The sequence below is a fragment of the Eriocheir sinensis genome, chromosome 21, assembly GCF_024679095.1.
Source record: "Eriocheir sinensis breed Jianghai 21 chromosome 21, ASM2467909v1, whole genome shotgun sequence".
NCBI classification, from domain to species: Eukaryota; Metazoa; Arthropoda; class Malacostraca; order Decapoda; family Varunidae; genus Eriocheir; species Eriocheir sinensis.
In genome coordinates this window covers 10,603,579-10,621,542 of record NC_066529.1, presented here as the reverse complement: position 1 = coordinate 10,621,542, position 17,964 = coordinate 10,603,579, and the positions used below count along the sequence as shown (strand labels likewise).

The 17,964-nt window shown below is 41.7% G+C and overlaps 2 protein-coding genes across 2 annotated transcripts; both read left to right on the top strand.

Annotated features, from left to right (window-relative positions):
• Positions 1 to 1,130: 1,130 nt before the first annotated feature.
• LOC127001670 (myosin heavy chain, skeletal muscle-like) lies at positions 1,131 to 9,982 on the top strand. The gene is made up of 2 exons (XM_050866647.1): positions 1,131 to 1,261; positions 5,903 to 9,982. Exon 2 carries the CDS (start codon positions 5,906 to 5,908, stop codon positions 9,788 to 9,790), a length of 3,885 nt encoding a protein of 1,294 aa, XP_050722604.1. The 5' UTR covers positions 1,131 to 1,261; positions 5,903 to 5,905; the 3' UTR covers positions 9,791 to 9,982.
• LOC127001673 (spindle and kinetochore-associated protein 1-like) lies at positions 1,181 to 16,296 on the top strand. Its single transcript, XM_050866654.1, has 7 exons — positions 1,181 to 1,265; positions 9,991 to 10,042; positions 10,391 to 10,471; positions 11,614 to 11,916; positions 12,870 to 12,961; positions 13,949 to 14,118; positions 15,083 to 16,296. Exons 3-7 carry the CDS (start codon positions 10,397 to 10,399, stop codon positions 15,235 to 15,237), a joined length of 795 nt encoding a protein of 264 aa, XP_050722611.1. The 5' UTR covers positions 1,181 to 1,265; positions 9,991 to 10,042; positions 10,391 to 10,396; the 3' UTR covers positions 15,238 to 16,296.
• Positions 16,297 to 17,964: the final 1,668 nt, after the last annotated feature.

Sequence of the window (17,964 nt, the reverse complement as noted above, 5' to 3'; positions counted from 1 at the left end):
AAGGGAGGAGCATGCTATCCCAACCCCCAGGCAGTACATTGATTCATAGGCTGGTATTACAAGACTCGTACTTTGCCATATCACATCAGCTATTTCTAAGGTCAAAGAGGGGATTAATCGGGTTCTGATGAGTGTTTCTTTAGGTTCATGGTACAGAAGAAGGGTCAGACTACCACCAGGGTCATAAAACTACCCCTGGAAATGCCCACAACTCTACGAAAGCTTTGCCTAATATGTGTTCTTGGGCGGCGAAATGTCTCATATAATACGACCCACAGTATTATATAGTTTATTGTTGCAAGTATTGATTGATTGATAGTTTATTAATTGTTGCAAGGAGCATGCCATCCCATCCCCCAGGCAGTACAGAGTGTGATTATACAACTATAATAAACAACAAAGGAGAAGGGAGGAAATACAACATAAAAAACACAGATACAGCAAATACAACATGCAATGAACAGACACAACATAGGCTATAAAACAACATGCAGATACAACATACAGGTCCTACAACAAGTTACAACAGATACAATTTAACATACCTATACAATTACATGCAGATACAATAACATATAGAACATAACAGACTACAGCACATATAGGCACAACAGATATAAAGTGCATAGGGTGCAGTGAGGTTTGTGAATAATTTGAAACATTTTTATTCTTTATTGTCCTATACAGTGATACAAATTTAAGACAAAAAAAAATCAAGTTCTCTTCCAATTAACAACCATACAAAGGAAATTACTGGACTGCTGAACTGCTATTTGAAGACCACATTGATAAAGAAGATTGATAGTTTATTGTTGCAGGTAAACAACAAGGGAGAAGGGAGGAACAAAAAAAAAAAAATATAAAAAAATAAACGGATTCTATATGCATGAGTTAAGCTGAAAAAAAGGGGAAAAGGGACTACAACCACCCAAGAATAGACAAGAGGAACCATATATTAGCAAAGGGTGAAGATGTGCAAGATGAACCAAAAAGGAGAACGTACCTAATTATATATAAGAAGAAGCGAGAAACAGGTCAAAAGAAGACGAAAAAAGAAAAGAAAAAGAAGTGACGCCTTGAGTAAGAAGAAGAAGAAGAAGAAAAAGAAGAAGAAAAGAAAAAGAAGAAGAAAAAAAAGTAACCCGTTGAAAAGAGGCACAAAAGTCAACCGCCGCGGCCATTAACGGAGGGCGGGAAGTCGCTGGAGGATCTTTGAACGAGTTTGTGCCGCCCTCAGCTGCTCCCGCCTCGCCCCGCCACGGTAGGTAGGTGAGGAAGGGCTGGGGCCATTACTATCCTATTGTGGAGAGCTTGTGGTCATGGGTTTTTGGGCTACACACGCAGAGGAAGGCATAAGAGTAAGGGGTGTTGGTGGTAGTGGTAGGGGTGTATTTATTTAGCGTCTCCAATTTGAATGTTTGGCTTCTTCTTCTTCTTCTGGGGTCTTCTTCTTGTTGTTCTTGTTCTTCTTCCTCTTCTTCATCATCATTTTTTCCTCTTTTTTCTGCTACTGCTACTACTTCATCTTTTTCCTCTTCTTTCCTCTTCCTCTTTTTTTTCTGCTACTACTTCAACTTCTTTGTCTTCTATCGCTTTGTATGGCTTTGTAGGTCCTAGGGCATTAGTTTGTTTGGAGGAGGACCTACAAAGCGATATACATCAAAAGAAGTAAAAAGTGTATTAATTTAAAATATAATACCTAAGAGAAGAGGATGTTAGGGACTCGAGGTTGTTAGTGGTGGTGGTGGTGTATTTTTTTCAGCGTCACTAATTTGAACGTTTGGCTTGGGGCATTAGTTTGTTAGGAGCCTGTGGTCGTGGTTGGAGGGGATATTGAAGAAGGGGGAAGAACAGTGTGTCTGGGTGATGGTAATGATGGTGTGAAGGACCTTTGTACAGTATCCAGGCTATGTATGCTGCCCTTTCTGTGTGATGAGCAGAGTTGGCTACAGTAGTCCAGTGTGGGTTCCATCAAGGTTTTACAGAGGGTGAGCATGACTTAGGGGCTGCCGGACATATTCCCCTCTGGACCATCCCCCCCCAGACATTTTCCCCCCTGACAAAGTCCGCTCTTGACATATTCCCCTCTGGACATTTTCCCCTCTCATTTATCTATATTAAGAGCCAAACCTACCTTTATTATTGTTTAAGATCCTTCATAGTCTATAGCTGTGCTTCTAATATGTTGCCATAGAGTACAGAGCAAACAAATAACTACCTATAAAAAAAATTGAAATGGAATCAGTTGAGAATAATTGTCCATGCCTTGTTCAAATCAAGCTCTAGTTCAACTCTAGCTCAAATTGTAATTGAGCTATGAAGAGAGGTTGAGAAAACTGAAACTACCCACACTATCGTAGAGAAGGGCATGAGGCGACATGATAGGAACATTCAAGATCCTGACGGGAGTGTATGATCCGGAAGTATGCCAAGATATTCTTGTGCTATGGGAGAATGGTAGAACCAGAGGACATCCTATGAAAATAGTGAAGAAAAGGTCAAAGATGGATAAAAGGAAGAACTCTTTTTGTAATAGAATAATAAATAACTGGAATGCATTACCCCTGTATGTGATAGACTCTAAATCAGTTATTAAATTTGAGAGTAATTTAGATAAACCATGGAGTAGCCAAGAGTTATTATATAACTATAGAGCCAAAATTCAATATAATAATATTATTCAAATTGACACCACCACCACTTATTCAGTTCAAAGTCCAGAGCTGGATACACAGACCTGAGCTGGGCCTCTTCCAGAAGACTACTGTGAGTTATCCCGCTTCTCCGGCAACCCGGCCAACTGCCATTTGCATTGTTTTGCATGGGGTGGGTGGGGGGGAGATTGGTCAAGCAAGATGGCAGCAATATAAAACAGTTGCCTGCGCCACCAATTAGCTGGGACCAACCAAAAGAGTAAAGATGGGGGCATACACTTCAGCTGAGCGTGGCCGTAGTGCTCATCTCCGTAACAATGGCCCTGAGCCATTGGTGGGAAGAGCCCATCACCCCGGGACACAGGGTCAGCGTGACGTCCAGGTTACCACAGTTTACATTCCCCAGGTTTACCCAGGTACCCATTTAGCGGCCAGCCCGAAAGGGAGGATGAGCAGCTGGGTGAGCTCTACGCTGACTGCCCAGGTTGGGATTCGAACCCAGGACCGCGGATTCATAGTTAGGCACGCACCACTAGACCATGGAGGCATAAAAAAGAATATCCACAGGGTATATATCAGCTCAGAAAAAATTGTGAAGTTGACAGGGAAAACATTGATATCAAAGTTAGAGTGTTTTCTTTGTTTATATTTACATTGTATATTGTTGCCCTGCAATAAGATCAAGATTTAAATCAATGAAATAAAAAAAAAATTATATAAATATTGATTTAAATCAACTTGATTTAAATCAAACAACCCTGTTTCCAAGTGTAAATATCTACCATTGTTATTATTTCCAAGGGTAAATATCTACCATTGTTATTATTTCCAAGTGTAAATAGGGTAAGGTAACCAGTAGGTACGCAGTGGTCCAGTACGTACGCATTTGGCATTTAAAAATGTCCCCACAAAAAAAGACCAAAGCAAAATCAACAAACTTCATATCATATTATACTTCAACCATCCCTCCATCATATACAGAAGTATCCCACAAATAACATGTATATCATAAAAACTATGTACCCTAAAAGAATGCAATTAGGAAATGTGGTAGTTTTCTTAGGGAAATGCTAAGGATTGCAAATTTCGTTTTTGTTGTCTGCCTTGTTTCCGGTGTATTTTTTTTTTCTTTTTCCTTTTTGCAGGTTGATTTGGGAGGGTAAACTTCAAGAAATAGGTGTTGGTTTTATTCCAGTACATATCTATAAACTGGAAAAAAGGTGCGTACCTACTGGACAAGGAAATCAAGACTTGACCAGTAGGTACGCATTTTTTCAAATGACTGCTAGAGAGACGTATGCCACAATCCACAGCAATACAACTCAAGCTCTATGGCATATGAGAACAAGAAGCACTGTCCTGTGAAAACTGTGTGCCACCTCATCAAACTTACCCCACTGGCTGTCCAGTAGGTACGCAGTGCATGTTGTCCAGTAGGTACTCTCGTCGTCCCAGACTACGCGGAACTATCATATCCTCACAGAGCATGTGAGCTAGCTGTACTAGAACCCCCAAATCCAGAGTGCAGGGGCCGTGTTCATGGATTTGCATTTACTACTTCTATAAAGGAAATACTTATCTCCCACTTCAAATTGTAAAGTGATAACTGCTATTTTGTTTGAAGGAAGTCCTATATTCTTATTCACTAAAACTAAAGTTTTTCCTTTACAATATACATTTCACTTGATTAAGGAAAAGGGGCTGGTTGCCGATTAGTAATTCCGTATTTATTATCCGATTCAACTGAAATGTGGCACAGTTATAGGGTACCCTACACTGTATGTACCCATAAAATTTCATTAGAATTGGGCAATTAGTTATCGAATTAGAGCCAAATTAGTGCGAAACCATGGCATATTGAGTAAATAAATATGTGATTGGACTTTCATAGCGTTTTTCTGAAAACCTAGTTTTTTTGCACATTATGCTAAAAAAAGGCCAGACTATTCGTCCTAGAACAACGATATGCATATCACTGGAAAGAGCTTGATTTGCGCTACAATGTTTAGGGATTAGATTTTCTATTTTCCATTTCATTCATCTACAATTAGTCTGTGAAAAAATTAATTTACCCGAAATTAGTCGTTGCAAATTTTGCACTAACTTTGTACGGCCCTAATTCGACTAATTAGAACTCATTCAAAAATTTGCCTCCTAAATCTTTTAGAGAAAATCAAGCCCTTTCCACTGATATATATATTTTTGTCATAGGATAAAATGTGTAGTCTGTTTTTAGGTTTAAGGAAAGTTTGTTTAGTTTCGCACTAATTTGGCTCTAATTCGATAACTAATTGCCCAATTCTAATGAAATTTTATGGGTACATACAGTGTAGGGTACCCTATAACTGTGCCACATTTCAGTTGAATCGGATAATAAATACGGAATTACTAATCGGCAACCAGCCTATTCAGGATCCAATTAGATTCAATATCTATATTTTAGATTTACTTATGCTTTTGAGTTATTTTCTTGAAGAAATGCCCAATAATTCTTTTCATTTACATGGATGGATAATTTCTTCACATAACGGAGGGAGCACTTTTCTTAGTGTTTTATATGCAGCATTATATTTATTTTTTTCAGAGTTACTAAAATGTAATTCAGTAATTGTAGTACTCAGGTTATTGTTTTTAGTAACCAAATCAACATTATGCCTATACTTGGACAGAGGAGCGTATTTGAATTAAGAAATTAGAGAATAAAGTATTTTTTTGTGTTTTCATCACCTTTACATGAATACATTAATTACTGCTTTGCGATCACCAAAAACAAATAAACTAACATTAAAGGGAGGTTGAATGAATAAAATATCCAAAGGAGACTCTTCTAGCTGTTGTAGTTTTTTAGTTATAAATTAATGAGTACCTACTGGACAAGGGTGAGTACCTAATGGGTAGGGGTAGGCCTAAACGTACGCACTAACTTTATACACCATTTTTTCTGTACAGTTAAATCTTATTCGAAAAATGCTTGTACCACATGAAACTATAGCCATTCCTTTATTTGCAAACAATAATTGATGTAGTTTGCTTAAATAGTATAGCGGGTACAGGTCAGAGTGTAAAAAAATCGCCGATTTTTTGCGTACCTACTGGTTACCTTACCCTATCTACCATTGTTATTATTTCCAAGGGTAAATATCTACCATTGTTATGTTTTTCTTCTAGAAAAATCTATGAAACATCATATTTTCCATGATGGCACTTGTAGTAAGTAGTTTAGTAATGTAATGAATTTTATTTTTCAGGTGATGGATAACCCAGGTCATAGTATTTTTGCTGGAGGCAGTTTACACTTGGATGGCATAACAGCCAACAATGAGGAGGAGGACCTGCAGAGGGAAGAGGAGGAGGAAGAGGAAAACAGGAGGAGAGAGCAGGAAATACAGGACTTGCTAGTTAATGTCTTTGATGACTTGGAGGATGAGGAGTCCTACTCACACCACTCAGGCCACCCCTACACAGTCCCCGGCGGTGGTGGTGAAGGTGATGAGGGGGGTGGGAGCGGTCTGGGTGGAGCATTACCAGAGGCTTATCCAACACCCACCCACCACCAAGTTAGTCACAGCAGCTACCAGGACAACCAGAGTGACATATATGGCCACCAGGATGCATATCACCAAGATGGTCAGTTTGGTGGGTTTCCAGAGGATAGACAGTCACTGGAGGATGTCTCGCACAGAAGCAGCAGCAGCAGTGTGGCCCCGTGGAGTGAGGACAGTCGAGGCACCTCCCCTACAATGTTCCACCCTCTCCAAGGCCATGACACTGCCGGGAATGACCTGGATGATGGCACAATGGTGGGTGACCCGTATGAGAGAGACTACAGGCCTATGGAGGACCCGGAGTGTAGAGGGTCGCATGTGGAAGCCTACAGTAGTGACCATTTTCATCCACAACACTTGGCGAGGCAGGACAACCAGGATATGTTAGACCTCAATGACCAGTACAAGGAGGCGGAGACTTCTTACACTCAACTGAAGCTCCTGTATGAAGTCAGAGGCAGGGAGCTGGACCGCCAGATGTCAGACTTTGCCAAGTTACAGTTTGAGAGTAGCCGTGACATACGTGCCTTACAACACCAGCTAAATCTAATGAGGTCTGAAAATGAAGGAAAGTCAGCTAGCATCAAGCAGCTTCAGATATTGCTGTCAGAAAAAGATGAGAGGGTGAAGGCTCTTGTTACTGATATGAAGGACATTCAGAGCAAACTCTTAGCTCAGCAGGATGAAAACAAAAAGCTCCATCTTGAACTAGAGACGGCAGAGTCCACAATATCCAGCCTAGAGTGTCAAGTATCAGAGCTCAAAGCAATGGATAGCCTCAGCAGGAACCAAAAGCTCCAAGAGGAGTTCATCCAGAAACTCCAGCAGGGCAATCAGGAGAACAAGGACATGCTGTTGTCAAAGCTGCATGAGTCCCAGAAAGAGGCACAGGTGTCACAGCAGGAGGTGAAGAGACTCCGCGAGGAACTGAGGAACGTAAGAAATATGTATGATGGGGCAGTTGTGCAGAAAACAGAGACCGTGGCCAAGCTGAACTTGACAGTAGAGACCTTGAGGAAACAGTACGAACAGCTCCTTCAGGCTCACGACAGTCAGGAAATACTAAAGCTGGAGCTGAAGGTGAAGAGTTTGGAGGCCAGTAACCGCAATTGGGAAGAGCACGCGTCCATGCTTGAAATTGAACTCAAGAAGACAAAAGAAGACCTAAAAAGCTACGACATGGCAATGAAGCTGGGGGTCATGAAGGAAGTAATACCTGAGGACGACTCCATGGTGGTTCTGGGCATCAAGAAAACCCTCAACTATAACGACACAGTAGCCAAGGACACACTTGAGGGCGGAGGCAACAAATGCAATAAAAAATTACCAGATGGTGATGAAGGCCTCAAGATCAGTGAGGAGCTGAAAAAGAGCCTGATGATCAATAAAGCCAAGAGGGAGGAGATTGCCATGTTGCGGGAGGACATGCAGGAGAAACAGGCCAGGATCAGAAAGGCTGCCAGTGACCTGCGGGATGCACATGTTGAGATAAAGCAACTGAAGGAGCGGATTTTGAAACTCGAGATGGAGAAGGATGAAAGGGAGGTGAGAGAAGGAAGCAATGAAAATGGACTGAGAAGAAGAGGAGGCACTAGCTCTTCAGTGAACAGGGAAGAAGAGATTCAGGTAGAAAACTCGTCACTGCGTCAAGAGGTTGCACATCTAATGGCCTGTGTGAGGGAAGCCAACCAGCATTACAACAACCTGAGGGATGCAGTGACTGCCTTTAAGAACACTCTGCATGACAGCCCATCCAAGGAACAGCTTGTGCCTGTCATTACCAAGGTGGACGAGTTCCTTAGCCTTGCTGAAAATGGAAGGAAGCTGTCTGGTGAGGTTGAGTACCTTCACGAGATGCTGACAGATATGAGGAAGGAGAATGCCACGCTGCATCAGGCCCAGACGCTGTGGGAAAGGAGACTTGGTGGCCTTGAAGTGAGCCTCAAGGTGTCGGAGAAGATGATAAGGAGAGTAGTGACTGACCCAGAGAAAGCGAGTGAAATAACTCCCTCCCTCACCACACTTCAAAAGCTGCTCACTGACCTTGGGGAGATGGTGACAGTGGTGAAGAGTGAAGTTCAGGAGGCCCACCAGGACAAACTTAGGCTGCAAAGTAAACTCTCAACCTGCCAAATGGAAGTGGAGAAGGCAAAGGATAGAGTTGCTAAACTTGAACAGGAGAAAGGTAACTTAGAGGCACAGGCAGCAGATTTGGAAAGGAACAAGCAGATGGAAAAAAATGCAGAGCTAGAAAGCTACCAAAGGACCTACCTGAAGTTCCACGAGGAGGCAATGCACGAGCTGGAGGCCAACGTCAAGGTTGAGTACGAAAGGATAGTGACAGACTTAAAGGAGAAGATTGTTGAGTTGGGCAGGGAGTTGAAGGAGGCCAAGGAGTGCTACATACAGGTGTGTCAGGAGAAGAACCAGCTGGAGGAAAGACTGGAACATCTTGAGAACAGACCTGTACCTGAGGAGTCCCAGAGGACCCAGCAAGGCACCAGAACAACACTCTCAACCCCTGACTCTGGCATCAGTGGTGAAGCAGTGGTTCACAAGCCTCAGCAAGCACAAGAGACAATGCAAAACAAGGAAATTGAAACCCTCAAAGAGGAGTTAGTCTTTGTCAAGGCACGGTACATGGAACAGAGCAAGAATATGGAAAAGCAGAGGGAGCAGTTTGCCCTCATTTGTGGACAACACTCTGAGGAGGTTGACAACAGGGCAAGACAGAGAAGCAGTCATGGCACAAGGGAAATGCAGGAAACATGCAGTAAGCTGGAGAAACTTAATCAGGAGTTGCGAGACAAGTGCCAGGATCAGGAAGCTGAGATAGTAAGGCTCAAGGAAGCGTTATCTGAAGAGGCCATGTCTGAGGATAAGGGGGCATGGAAAGCCATCTTGGAGAGGCAGCAGAAGAGAATGAATGAGGAAAAGGAAGAATTGAGGACTTACTTCAGGAATACCATTGAGGAGTTACAGAACAAATATACACAAGTAGGGACCTCACAACTGTTGGAGGACAAGGTAATGGAGCAAGTGACTGCCATGAAGACCAAGAATGACAAGATTACAGAGTTGAAAAATGTTAATGCAACCATTAGCAGGGAGCTGGAGAAAGCAAAAGCCAGCCTACAGGTGCAGGAGGAGGAGAGGGAGAAAGAGGTGGAGAAGTTGACAGACATGATACAAAAGAGAGAGGATGAACTCAGGGAGAAGCAAGAACAGACTGATGTTATTAGACACGGCTTCCAGAGCTACATGGAGAAAGCAAAGGCAGAACTAGAGGGGAAAGAAAGGAAAAACATCCACCTCAAGCTGAAGTTAAAAAAGTACAATGAAATGAGGAATCAAATCAAATTTTACAAGGACGAGCTGGAGAAAGTGTGGGAAGAGTTTGCAGACACAAAAGCAGCTATCACAGAAAGGATGCAGAGCTGCCTGGAGGAGGTGAAGGGGATGTTTGTGGAGCAGGTGGAGTCGGTGAAGGAATCCCTGAGTGGAATAGAGGGGTCGAAACAGGTCGCTGAAACACTGCAGGAACTTGATGAACTTGCTGCCAACGTCAAGAATATCAAGTTGATCATATGAACTTTTGGATAAATTTATCCAGATTTTCTTAAGTAGCTTTACTGAAAAAAGGAATGTGAACCAAAGCCTACTATTTTTTTTAGTATCACTATTTGTTTATATTTAGTGTTTTTATGAGTATAAGTGATCGATTGCACAAAAAAATATATAGTTGAGCGTTTAGATGTGATGGAGGTGTCCCTCCCCCCCTCCCCCCCCAGACTTGGCCCACCGACTCAGGACAAGTGCATCAGGAGGCAGTTTTTCACCTTTGTAAGTAAGAGTCCAAGCCAGGAATGAGGATGTACTAATGCTGTTCATGTGGTATAATGAAGCTAATTTATTGAAGTTTATTCTGTTTAGTCTTTTCTGTGTATTTCCTTTAATTGATGAAGCTGTTATTTTTTATTATGTGCTTTGTTCTAGGATGCCAACCCATTTATGTAGGAAAGGTTATGTAACAAAATATATTGATAAACCCAGTCATCTTTTGGTAATCATCTTAATGTCAGATTACTAAAGAAAGTTGGCAAAGTTGCTTGGTAAATTGATACATGTCAGGAGGTAATCTGTCCAAAGTATCCATGGTGTGTCCGTTTCTGACCCTCGTAATTTTTTCAGGCAAGAATGACGTCCATCGCCTCAGCAACGACGCTCCAAGATCTGGACACCAACCTACGGGCCAAGATTGATGTCTTGCAGGTATGACTTACTGTATTTGTTGGAGTAAAAGATGCACCCAACTTCTCCAGGTTGTCTACAGTGAAAATCAGTTTCCATTCACGTCAACTTTCTATGATGTTACTTTATGTAGAAACTGGTTTTATTAACCCTTGATCACCAGGAGTCCAAACATTATGTGATCACCAGACATGTCCAGAATTCCAGACAAACTTTGAGGGTAAAAAAAAAAAAAAGTTTTAGAAATGGCAGAAAGTTTATTCCTGTATTTTATACATGAAATATATGCACTTCTGAATTTTATTTTAAATTACTTCTATTAGGCCATGAAGTTTGCATTTAAAAACAATAAAAATAAATAAATAAACTAAAAAAATGAGGGAAAAAATCACAGCCAGCCAGTGTAGAGGTATGCTGCTCAGACTTGCCACATGTGGAGCCCTGGGATGCTGTACCCCCCTAGCCCTTTTAGAGCATAGGTTGCTTTGGCCCATGATGTAAAATTTATTGTTCCATTGTCCGGAAGGATGGACAATGTGGTTGTAAATTTATGCTATACATAGGAGACCCACAAAAGTACCTCCCACAGCAAGACTACAACTCAAACTAAGATGTCAACAACACCACAACTGAAAGCTAAAAGGAGCGTTCACTCTTGCCACCCACAACCCCTCTCAGTGTCACTAAACGACAGTTGAATATGTATTTGACCTATTGAGGGGCTCTGCTACCCTCTACTCACTTGTGCTTGCAGATTTCAGCACTTTGGGCTCTTCTGACGCCCACTGCCATACAGGTTTTCACACATTTCTGTTGCTATTGTCACACTCATTTTAATTCCTATGTTTTCCAAGAGGTTTGAAACTAACCAGAAAACATGTGTAACATCAGAAAGGTAGTTTTTAAGGTAAGAAACAAGATATGGGCACTTTAATATAACCAAACTTAACCTCCCCAATGTGTCCATTTTAACACAAAAAACAGAATATTAAAATTCTGGTACTAAAAGTTGAGAAGAGGCTAGTTGGGGCCCACGGTTCAATCTGGAAATCTTGTGCTGATCTTTATTTACTTTCATTAATATATTTTGAGTTGCATAGTTCAAACATTAACTTGTTCATGTCAGCGCTCAGTCCATATTTCCCAGTCATTTTATTTTCCAGGTGTGTGCAGACCTGCGTGGGGGCTGGGCTGAGGACACGGTTGGGGAGGTGGAGCAGCAGGCCCGGGAGCTGGAGGCACTGAAGAAGGACATCGCCTTGTACCGCTCAACCATTGCCTCTGCCCGCCAGGAGTTGTCATCCAGCTGTGCCCTCCTGAAGCAGATGCAGCAGCTGTCACTCCGGCTCCTGCACATCAAGGAGTACATGCCCCAGCGTGTGCCACGCCCGGCCCCACAGCAGCAGAAAACACGTTCAAAGAAGTCACCCAGTGAGGAAGATGCAGCTCCCATTTCTCAGCCTAAGGTAATATAAGTATTTTGGATGTTTGTGAGGCAGTCATTGCTTATGTGTACAGTCACCTCTCGATTAACACGAGTTGATATTTAAGGAGATACGTTTAACTAACGTGATATGTTCGATTTAACACGAGTTCCATCGTCATTGACGTTACAGTGCAGAGACGCTGTCTTTCTTGGAGAAAGACAGCGTCTCTGCATGTCATCGATGAATCATTATTAATACATTAGTAGGTCACAGAAACAACAAAAACACACGTTCTCATTTTATTTAAATTTGTTCTTCATCTGCGTCAGCCACTGTCCCTCCTCACCCCGCGCTCCCTTCACCTCCGCCTCACTTGGCTCCTTCCTCTTCCTTTGACTACCCATGCTATTGGTGACAAAGATAACTCCTTTAAGTTAAAGTTTTCTAAAGAAAGAATTACTACATTACATTTGTAAGTCACTGACACAACAAAAACACGTCCTCACCCTCACCATCATCACTTTGTTGATACGTCACTTGTCAATATTGTCGTTGTCTGCCGAATCCTCACCCCACTCTCCCTCCTCCCTCTTCACCCCATCCTCCCACCTCCTATGAGGAGGTGGGAGGAAACTGAAAGAAGGAAGGCAGGGAAAAAAATACAACTGAAGTAAAAAGTGTGTATGTGTGACAAAGATGGAAAATGCGAGAGAGAGTGTCACCTGTCCTCAGGGGCTGACCTCACGCTCTCATCAGAAGAAATTTTGGGGCCGTTACGACGGGGACGAGGAGAGGAGGGGAAGGCAGGTATGGGGAGAGTGAGGTGGCCATGGATGATGAATTGGTAAAAAATTGAAAAGATTAGTAAAACAGAGAGCCCATCTCAGGTGTTCATGTGACAATGGCTGTGACTGTACCTCCAATGGAACAAAATATTATGAACAAACTGATTTTTACCTCATCATCTGCTTATGTTGTGTCCTTTCTTCCAGCCCCAGCCTCCTGCCAAACCTGCAGTGCAGAAGAGCAAGCGACTTCCCACAGTTGAGTTTGTAACCATGGAAGAGTTCAACTCTGTTCCTAAGTAAGTACATTAAGATGTAAGGAAATTAGAATTCTTTAGACCAGTCAGCCTGTATAAGGCAGCTCCTGCAAGGATGCGAGTGCCTCTGTGCATGTAAACGGAGAGCTAAGTGATAGCTTTGGTGTTAGTGGGTGTAAGACAGGGGTGTGTGATGTCACCAAGGCTGTTTAATGTTCATATAAGTTTATAAAAATGAAAGCCGAGAAGTAGGCCCAAGGCTGAAAGTGAAGAATATGGAACAGTCTTTGGTGGCAGAAAATGATAAGATGCTGCAAAGGATCAGAATGAATCTGACAGGGTGTGTAAGAGGAAAAAAATGGAAGTAAATGTTGGCAAGCATAAGTTTATAGTGTATGACAGGGCAAGAGAGCAGACTGTTAAGCTTGTAGAGCCACAGTGTAAGATCTATTTGGCAGAAGATAGAGGAAGTAATTGCATTTATATACTAAGAGATAGGCGACAGGTTATAGGTGCTTTGGAAGTCATCAAAGGAAGGTGTGAGTACAGGACTTAAAAATGGGTCACATTCCTCATAGATCAATTGGAAAGTGATCAATAGCATTACATCATGGGCTTAATAGAGGCACCTAACATCAAATGTGGGGTACAAACTTGGCGGAGGGATTTTTTTGGGGGGGGGCCATTGGAGGTAATGGGCTAAAGAGTAGCCTATCCAGATATTTTGTTTTTATTTATTAATGATCCACGAGACATCCTAAATTTAAATCATAGTATGTGCTTATCTTTGTATTCATTCATACACACTGGTAATATTTCTGTGGTGTCTGATTCACTTACTTGAGTGAAATTCTATTGTGATAAACAGTCTCAAATTTGTGTCACAAGTAAAAATGAAACTAGTAATGTAAGTTTTGGCACCATGCAATATACACAAATAGATAAATATGAAAGTTCACGAACAACAGCAATTGTGCTAAGCATGGCTTTAGCATGGACATGTTTGATAATGCTAGACATCTATTGCAGGTACATCCGGGGACGCATACAGTACGCTCAGGTGAACACTGCAGTGGAGGAAGTGAACAAGGCTTTGGAGGCCAAATACACACTGCTATCACGGCCACGTGCCAAGCTGTCTGAGATGAGCATGAAAATTGTCTCAGAGTGTCGCCGCCAGGTGAATGAAGAAACTAAAGGTACTAGTTTGTAGTTAAAAGTTGGTGCATGGGGTGGTGAGGGTGGGTGTCATGTGGCTGGTTGTCATGTGTTATGGTGTCACTGTATGTGGTGTGGTGTAAGTGGGTGTTGTGTGTGGTGTAAGTGGGTGTTGTGTGTGGTGTGAGTGGGTATTGTGTAGCTGGGTGTCATTGGTGGTGTAGTGTGGCTGGGTGTTGTGAGTAGTGTTTGATTTGCCTACCAGTGAGTTGCAGTAGAGGGGGTTAGGGTGCAGGAGTGGGGGTGGCATTTGAGTCACAACCTTAAAATTCCTGAAGTCAGAGTTAGATTCTTTATATTCAACTCTACACCCCTGGTAGAGGCTACATTCTTTTCAAAGCTTTTTATTTTTAACATAGATAATACGTAGCCTATGTAATCTTGAACTTGTCTGAAAAGAAAATAATTAAATATTAATAAAAGCACAAGAGGAACCTCACCTTCATTGGGTGACTTCCCACAACTGTGGTGACAAATTGGGAGGGGCTTTCTTGAGTCTTGTAACTCCAGTGAATTTCTTGAACTTCTGCAAGATGTTAGACAAAAAAATCTCATGACTGATATAATTAATATTGTATGTATTTCAAAGAAATTTTATAATACAATAAATTTATTATAAATAAATAATGCCATATAATGGTGCACTTCACTGAAAAGTAATAAAGGTGCAAGTACACATAATTATCCCCTCTAAAATAAAATAACCTTATAGCACTTAAAGAGTGACCATTCCAAACCAAAACACTTAAAACAGTATTCTATTTTTTCTTATAATGTTGCTTTCTTCACTTAGCGGGGGGCACTACGGTCGTTGCAGGGTGTACATGGGTAGGGGATATTCATTGCTAATTGTTAAAAATTACTATTACATATTCAATGTGTAAGACAGCACCCTTTTCATCATCTCGCCTGATTTTTCCTTGATGCCATTGCCATTCCTCGCAGGTCTGTTCTTTGTGGTGGACAATGACATCAAGCGGTGGAGCTCCCTCAAGATGGACACGGCTGGCAAGTCTCTTCTTACCATGCTGCGAACCCTAAAGAGGCTGAGGGAGGTGCGAGGGCCTGGTAGTCTGGTGCGCTACGCTGTACTTGTCTAAATGAGAGGAATGTGACTTTACAATGAGAACCCACTCACATTGACATGAATTAATGAGGATGTGGTGTGTTGTCTTCGCCTTACAATACCTGTCCCTACTGCTCAACTTAAAACGATGTGCTGTTTCTGTGCCTTACTGAAATCCTATGGTTGGAGCACATGGTGAATGATCTGTTGTGCTTGGTCTAACATCACTACTGTCCCATGAAACTGCCCATACAAAACTATTTTACACAAAGTTTTATACCACCATATTACTAGTGCTGGTTTCCTAGGAAATTATTTTAGAAAAGTCGGCAAAGTAACAGTGAAAGCTGACACAACATTCCACATAAAGGGGGTCTCCTTTATTAATAACCTCCCTACTCGATAGCAACATACTTTTGCAACAGGTAAGCTGAAGATGTCACTGCATCCACATGACATGCAGCTGCTTGCTTAACCACCCACAGCTGACTGAGTAAGTGGGGCAAGCAAATGATACGAGTCAATCAGTTATCTGCAAGCTGTAGAAAAGCAGAGATGCATACTTTACTTGCTTCTCATAATCAAACTTAAATTAATAGGCTGCTTGGGTCTGATTTCAACCCTATTATATAGTATTCATGTGGGCTATACTGTCAAGTTTCTCTTTTCTTTTTTTTAGAGGGGGCCTAATGAGTAAAGGGGACTCCCTGTATAAACAAATCATGGAGTCAATTTCCTATTAATGTTGTGAATGCAGAGAATTTGCCGTTGCACCCCTCAGGGACCAAGATAGATATTTAGTCCTTGAAACTCTTTTCCTTCAATAATAATACACTCATCCAAACTCCATTGTTGGCTAACATCACTTTGTTTCAGGCATTGTATGATGTCTCAGATAAAATGATCAGGGTTGCCACCTCTTCCATATGAATGCTACATGTGCTTCCCCATCCAGTACACACACAATATTAGGTTGTCATATAATTCATACTTCCTAATCCCTCCTGCAAATCTGAACTTTCTAAACAGTCTGCAAGACAAAACATATTTTGTATTAAACAAGACATTTTATTTCAATACATTTGTCATTTAATTAATTTTATTATTATTCCCCAAACCATGAAGATTAAAAATGCACAATCTTTGTCAACTGTATGTCATAAAAGTAAATTAGAGCATTGCTTCTATAATGGAGGCTGAGGATGAGGACTGAACCTCTCCACTCAACTACTACTGCCCAGAACAATCAGCAAAGTGGTCACAGAGTAAAGCCCTTCACTGCTGGGCATTTCACCTCCGATATCACAATATCCTTGGAAAACCTGCTATTGGTAGAAGAAAATAATAGGTGGCAGCTGAGTGCCTGATTGGAATGTGAAAGAAAGGTTTTAAAGAATGATAGGTATTGTGAAGGAAGGATACACTCGGGAGGAATGGCATGGGATGGAGTGCATTTTATTGGGTGTGGAAGACATGTAAAGAAAGGAATGTGTTTATTTACAAGTGCAGAGCAGGGCGAGACAGTAAGGAATTTTGTACATGTCAGCAAGTGTCTATTTGTTCAACTTATCTTACGAGGGTTCAAGTGGCAATGGTAACTGATTATTCCCCATGCGATGAAGATATATTACATACACTGTAAATATGCATGGTCAATTAACAGGAGCATATACCTGGGGCAGTGGTGGGCACCACCAACCGAAAAGTTAGCTTCTCTAACTGGTAATCCACTGACTAAAAAGTTAGCTTCGCTTACGCTAAATCGCTAAACTGATAAAGAAATTAGTGGAAGCTAACGCTAACTTTTCTTAATATGGATTTAGCTTCAGTTAAGTATTTTGGCTCTAAACCCCTTAAAAACAGACCTATTGACATGAAATTTCTATATGTTGTAGCTAAGACATAGAGCTTTCCAGAAAGGTATAGCATGCCAAAATCAGGTGTACACAATTATTGTGCCATGTGGCTCAATTGGTGCTGTGTCTGCCTAAGACAAGAACAAACCTGTGTGAACTTTTAATAATAATAATAATAATTTTATTTCGCCCAGCAGCATATATAAAAAATAGGACAAGGAGATGCATAACACTTAACTAATTGATACCTTATAATTATAAATTGCGTGTGCACAGCACACTTATGCACAATCGACATATACAGAAGGCCCAGTCACTCCCGCCACATAGATCCACATACATAGGCCGAGCTCTGTCTGATGGAGGTCATGATTGAGTTAGCGGAGGAGGAACTACGTTTAGCAGACGGTACTTGGTCCGCTTACTGTTTCCAAAGTTAGTGAAAATGCTAATCAGCTAACGAAAAAGTTAGTTTCGCTAATTAGTGGTTAGCGGATTAGCAGAACCATGGAACTGTGCCCACCACTGACCAGGGGTCCCTCAAAGCCAGTCTCCATGCAGGACCCCTTTTCATCCTTAATACCTAATGGCAGGCTCCATCAACTTGCTGAAGCTGTGGGTGTTCCCTATCCCTCCACCACTCAGGGTTGTCTTTTGCAGAAACAACCTGATGAACAGGGTCAATTTCTGGGTAGCATGCCACATGCCCGTATGGCCAGAGTTGGCATTAGGAAGGTAATAGGCCTTGAGTCAGTCTAACAGATCAGTCACTGACTTGGCAAAGTCAGTTCAGTGATATCCTATGAATCTGCATAGGCACATAAGCACTTCATAACACATTGTAACTGGTACCAAAGGTGCGTCCTTTGTTGAAACGTAATGGAAGTCTCCAAATAACTTGTTTT

Bases quoted from the DNA above. Each gene is read 5' to 3' on its own strand.
- LOC127001670 (XM_050866647.1), top strand. From the start codon at position 5,906: ATGGATAACCCAGGTCATAGTATTTTTGCTGGAGGCAGTTTACACTTG.
- LOC127001673 (XM_050866654.1), top strand. From the start codon at position 10,397: ATGACGTCCATCGCCTCAGCAACGACGCTCCAAGATCTGGACACCAAC. The intron at 11,917-12,869 runs GTAATATAAGTA...CCTTTCTTCCAG, and splicing joins CTCCCATTTCTCAGCCTAAG to CCCCAGCCTCCTGCCAAACC. The intron at 14,119-15,082 runs GTACTAGTTTGT...CATTCCTCGCAG, and splicing joins GGTGAATGAAGAAACTAAAG to GTCTGTTCTTTGTGGTGGAC.